The sequence below is a fragment of the Silene latifolia genome, unplaced genomic scaffold (genome assembly GCF_048544455.1).
Source record: "Silene latifolia isolate original U9 population unplaced genomic scaffold, ASM4854445v1 scaffold_96, whole genome shotgun sequence".
NCBI classification, from domain to species: domain Eukaryota; kingdom Viridiplantae; phylum Streptophyta; class Magnoliopsida; order Caryophyllales; family Caryophyllaceae; genus Silene; species Silene latifolia.
Window position 1 is genome coordinate 85,921 of NW_027413827.1, and position 5,326 is coordinate 91,246.

A 5,326-nucleotide genomic window follows, 5' to 3' on the forward strand; every position below is an offset into this window, starting at 1 on the left:
TGGTCGGCATATTGCTAAGACGAACTTCTTGAGGCAAGAGATTGTAAGTGATCTCGAGGGAATAAAAAATGTTCTGATCTTCAACACGTGTTCTGTTCTTCGTCTGCTTTTCTCTGGATAATTTTGGAAGTTCATGGTGTGATTGAAAAATAGAGCCGCCATTTTTATATTGTTTATATTTTTTTTTTTTTTTTTTGACAGCTGTAAATGATGTTTCACAGTCTCATGGCTTGCTGCGCAATGCTATTAAGATGTCTCGGAATAAAATTAAAACATAAGCAATGAAAGAAACTAATGTGCCTACGAATATCCTCCAGTAGACCCGCGATCATGTGATCGTCCTTGTCGACTCCCGCGATCTGATTGATAAGCTGCAAACAATCTGACGATATGTCGAGATGGAGAAACCACCGCTCATGAGCCCATAACATAACATCTCGAACCCCCAGTGCTTCAGCCTGTAACGCCGATTCAGCTCTGATGCGCACCTGTCTCCGTCCCATTTCCTTCCCCGTACTATCATAAGCCACCCATCCTACCGCCGCCTCATAGTTCCGTTGCCAGCTAGCATCCACTTTCACACGTACCACATCACAGCTGGTTTGCTTACCTATAATGCTTACGGGATGGCCATTGCGAATGGCTGATTTGTCCTCATGAGATGATCCCTCCTCCTCAATTCTCAGAGCCATCTGAGATTGCCTCGTACCTGAAGAATTACACAAAATTTGCACTCTCTCCCGGACTGATTTATAAATGAAGTTTGTGATCACTTGCGAGTTTATATCCAGATCTTGGAAGATGACCTTGTTTCGCAGGTTCCACAAACTCCACAGAATTGCCACAAAGTTAATCACTTTACATGCCCCCTCCTCGCCACTGGACAAATATCGAATCCAGTCACATATCCAGTCAGAAATAGGAATTTCCCCTGCACTCTCAACCCTGATTCCTAAATCCGAGCCTGCCCAAATCCTGCTTGATAACCCGCAATCCCGAAAAAGATGTTCGGGGGTTTCCATTCGTTTTTGTTCTCCTCCACACATGCCACATAAAACTTCAATATTCAAATTACGCTTATAGAACTCGCTTCCGGTAGGCAATGCGCTGGTAATTATCCTCCAGATAAGAATCTTCCACACCTTTGGAATTGGTAACTTCCAAAGTGTTTTCCGACAAAAATCCCGACCTCGATCACTGATTCTAGTTTTATCCTTGATAGTACCCTTTTTGGCCATGTAATCATCAAAAATTAGCCCATATCCACTCTTCACCGTATAAGCTCCCTCCTTCGTGATTGGCCAATAAACCTTGTCACGCATTCTAATTTCGCATAGCGGGATTGCAAGGATCCGTGTTGCCCACTCTTCCGTGAACAAACCTTTTATGTAGGCTTCATTCCACCGACCATCAAGCTGGAAAAGATGTCTTACCTGTAGATTGGCCATTTGACTATTGCTCGGATCTAACCAATCATCTCTAGGCTCCGGACGCTTTCCCCCCACCCATCTTGTTTATATTCTTAATGAACGATATTTCTGTTAGTATCGTAATATTTTGTAAATAATATCAATTATCTTGTATACTTGTTTTAGATAATTTAGTTACCTAAATAATAAGACTAATATTAGGAAACGTTTGCATTGGAAGTCATAGGAGGTTGTATATATTGCATCTTGATTGTAGGCTGTTCATTCATCCAATAATAACCAAAAACCCTTCTCCAACTTTTCCTCTGTTTGTTCATTTTTACATGGCATCAGAGTAATATCGATCCTATTTTTTTTCAACCATGACTAAGGGAGATGACAGTAAGAACACTGACAAAAAACTAGAACAAATCCCTCCATCCTCACCATTATACCTACATCCATCGGATAGTCCGAGTCTAATGCTAACTCAGACTCTCTTCAATGGCGAGAATTATGATTTGTGGGCTGACGCAGTGAGGAATAGTCTCGACGCCAAGAAAAAGTTGGGGTTCGTCGAGGGACTAGTAAAGAAACCGATTGTCAATGAAGGAGACACCGAGATTCTTGAAGCCGTAGCCTGGAGACAATGCAACGCGATGGTAAAGGCGTGGTTGCAAAGCGTTATCGACATAAAGCTTCACCCTAGTATCACTTTTTCAGGCACGGTTACAGAGATTTGAAAGGAATTGCAAGAGCGATATGCTTTCGGAAACGCACCACGTGTGCATCAACTCAAAAGCGAGTTAAACGATTGCAGACAAGAAAAGAACCAGTCGGTTGTGGAGTATTATACAAAATTAAAGTCAATTTGGGACGAATTGGCAAATTACAGCCGTGTTCCCCAATGCACTTGCGGAGCAGCAGCGGCTTTGACAAAAGAGCGTGAAGAGGAGAAGGTGCACCAGTTTCTAATGGGGCTCGACGATGTTTTCTATGGACACATTCGTTCAAACTTGTTGATGGAAGATGACATAACCTCTTTAAGCAGGGCATATGCTCTAATTCTTCGAGAAGAGAGACATAGAGCAATCACGAAATCTAAGGAGGCAGCAGTGGAAATAGCAATGGCTGCAACCATAGTTAACAGTGGAGGACAAGGACGTGGTTCTGCTACCAGTAAAGACCAGGCAGAATCGGGCCCACCGCAATGCACGCACTGTCAGAAATATTATCATACGGAGGAAAATTGTTGGGAGAAGCATGGGTACCAGCCTCGAGGTCGAGGCCGCGGACGCCGTGGAGTTCGAGGTTATGGAAGAGGAGGTCGAGGTTGCGGTAACACCTTCCAAGTCGCTAATGCTGCATCAACAAGCGAGGCGGAACCACAAAAGAGTGACCTAACCGCCGAAGAAATAGAGCGAGTACGAAGTCTGTTGAATGCAAAGTCAGGAGGTAATCCAAATAATTCAGATAGAAATAAAAATTGTAAAGTTGATTGGCTACTCGATAGTGGAGCGTCACACCATATGACTGGAAGACGGAAACTACTCGAGAATATATGGAGTGATAAGTCTTCGACGGTGGGATTGCCGAATGGGACCCATATCGTTGCACATGAACATGGGCAAATAGTACTCAGTGACAATTTCGTACTCAAAGACGTTTTATATGTTCCATCTTTAAATTGCGATTTAATTTCTGTACAACAACTGATTAGGGAAAATAATTGCGTTGTGACTTTTTATTTTGACCATTGTGTTATACAGGACCAATCTACGAGGATGAAGATTAGACGCGGTGAGCACAAGGATGGGGTCTATTTGCTAAAGCGTTATCAGGAGGAAGTCGTGGCAAGTATAAAGACTAGTGCTGATACACGGCTATGGCACAAAAGACTCAGGCATCCGTCATGCAGTATTTTACCTTCCTTTTCTAAATTAGTTGGGTGTGATTTATTTTGGAATTCTAGTGATGCTTGTGACTCGTGTTGTCTAGCAAAACAAACTCGGTCTGTTTTTAAGCTAAATAATAAAAGAAGTGTTGATTGATTTCATCTGATACACTGTGATATTTGGGGGCCGTATCATACTAAGAGTTTAACCGGAGCTCACTATTTTTTTACCATTATGGATGACCGAAGTAGGGGAGTTTGGGTTTTCCTAATGAAAGATAGAGGAGAAGTGAGTCAGTTAATGATAAATTTTTGTAAGATGACCATAACACAGTTTGGAAAACGAGTCAAAATAGTACAAAGTGATAACGGCACCGAATTTCTATCAGGAATAATGAAGGATTATTACAATGAAAATGGCATTCTTTATCAAACCAGTAATGTAGATACCCCACAACAAATGGGAGGGTAGAAAGGAAACACAGACATATACTAGAAAAAGCAAGAGCCCTTCGTTTCCAAGCAAACCTTCCACTTGATTTTTGGGGGGAATGTGCACTTACTGCCGCCTACTTGATCAATCGAACACCCACTAGAATATTAAACGGCTTGACCCCTTATGAAGTCCTGTATGGAGAAAAGCCCAATTTTGGCCATCTTCGTGTCTTTGGTAGTCTTTGCTACGCTCACAACAAAGACAAACCACGGGATAAATTTGGTGAAAGAGGTAAGCGTTGTGTATTTATCGGGTACCCCTAAGGAAATAAAGGGTGGATAGTATACGATCTTAAGCAACGAATTGTTTTCTCTTCTAGAGACGTTAGTTTTTATGAGCATATTTTTCCATATGCCAATGTGACTGCCGAGAACACACACCAACAAACTATCACCTCACAACCTGCCATACATGAAAATTTTGATTTTGTTGAGCACATTTCTCCTGATTTGGAAAACCGTGAGTCAGAGGGTGTTGTTAATGAGGATGTAAGAGTTGAAAATGAAGAGGAGGAAGACGTACAGGTAGCCAATGACGAAATGCAAGAGCACGATGTTAGGCGTAGTACTCGTGACAGGTTTGAGCCCTATTAGAAGAAGGATTACGTTTGCAAGTCGACGTGAATTAAAAACCCCTCCAAGGCGAATGCTCACTCGGTCCAGTCCACATCCTTAAAGAAAGGTACTCGATATCCTATGGCTAACTATGTCACAACCAATTGTTTTTCTGAGTCTTACAGGAATTACTTAGCAATCGTTGATGCGGAAATAGAGCCAAAGAATTATCATGAGGCAGCCACGAAGTTAGAATGGAGGCAAGCAATGGCCGCGGAAATTAATGCGCTCGAAAAAAATGGAACCTGGAAAGTGGTAAATTTACCGAATGGGAAGCGACCCATTGGGTGTCGATGGGTTTATAAAATAAAGTACAAAGCCGATGGGTCAATCGAGAGATATAAATCAAGGCTAGTTGCGCAAGGCTATATACAAGTTGAGGGTGTTGATTACCATGAAACATTCGCTCCAGTAGCAAAAATGACGAGTGTAAGGTGTCTTCTAGCCGTGGCAGTTGCAAAGGGTTAGTCTATAGCTCAGTTAGACGTAAACAATGCTTTCCTTCATGGTGATCTCAGTGAATAAGTATACATGAGAATGCCACCAGGCTATAGAGAGCACGGATCAACCAAGGTATGCCGTTTATTGAAATTGTTATATGGTTTAAAACAAGCCTCGCGTAATTGGTTTGCAAAATTAACGGATTCCTTAACAAAATACGGTTTTGTGCAATCACTAGCAGATTATTCTTTATTTACCTACAATGAAAGTGGCATTTTCCTTGGGTTATTAGTATATGTGGATGATATGATAGTGGTAAGTAACAATGATGATGCTAGTACACGGTTCAAAAGATTTCTTGATCGAAGTTTCGGAATTAAGGATCTCGGGAGGCTAAAATACTTCCTGGGTATCAAAGTTGCAAGCGGTCACAAAGGTATGTTTCTTAGCCAGCGAAAGTATGCTTTGGAGA

At 41.8% G+C, this 5,326-nt stretch overlaps 2 protein-coding genes across 2 annotated transcripts; one reads left to right on the forward strand and one right to left on the reverse strand.

The window, feature by feature from the left end:
- Window positions 1–215: 215 nt before the first annotated feature.
- Window positions 216–1,448, reverse strand: LOC141640646 (uncharacterized). The gene has a single exon (XM_074449355.1). It carries the CDS (start codon window positions 1,446–1,448, stop codon window positions 216–218), a length of 1,233 nt encoding a protein of 410 aa, XP_074305456.1.
- A 344-nt stretch (window positions 1,449–1,792) lies between these two features.
- LOC141640647 (uncharacterized) lies at window positions 1,793–4,881 on the forward strand. Its single transcript, XM_074449356.1, has 5 exons — window positions 1,793–2,071; window positions 2,156–3,061; window positions 3,179–3,312; window positions 4,119–4,376; window positions 4,539–4,881. Exons 1-5 carry the CDS (start codon window positions 1,793–1,795, stop codon window positions 4,879–4,881), a joined length of 1,920 nt encoding a protein of 639 aa, XP_074305457.1.
- The last annotated feature ends 445 nt before the right edge of the window (window positions 4,882–5,326 follow it).

Coding starts and splice junctions, on each gene's coding strand:
- LOC141640646 (XM_074449355.1), bottom strand. CDS start 1,448: ATGGCCAATCTACAGGTAAGACATCTTTTCCAGCTTGATGGTCGGTGG.
- LOC141640647 (XM_074449356.1), top strand. CDS start 1,793: ATGACTAAGGGAGATGACAGTAAGAACACTGACAAAAAACTAGAACAA. Junction 2,072..2,155: donor GGAGACAATGCAACGCGATG/GTAAAGGCGTGG, acceptor GAGATTTGAAAG/GAATTGCAAGAGCGATATGC. Junction 4,377..4,538: donor AGGCGTAGTACTCGTGACAG/GTTTGAGCCCTA, acceptor TGAGTCTTACAG/GAATTACTTAGCAATCGTTG.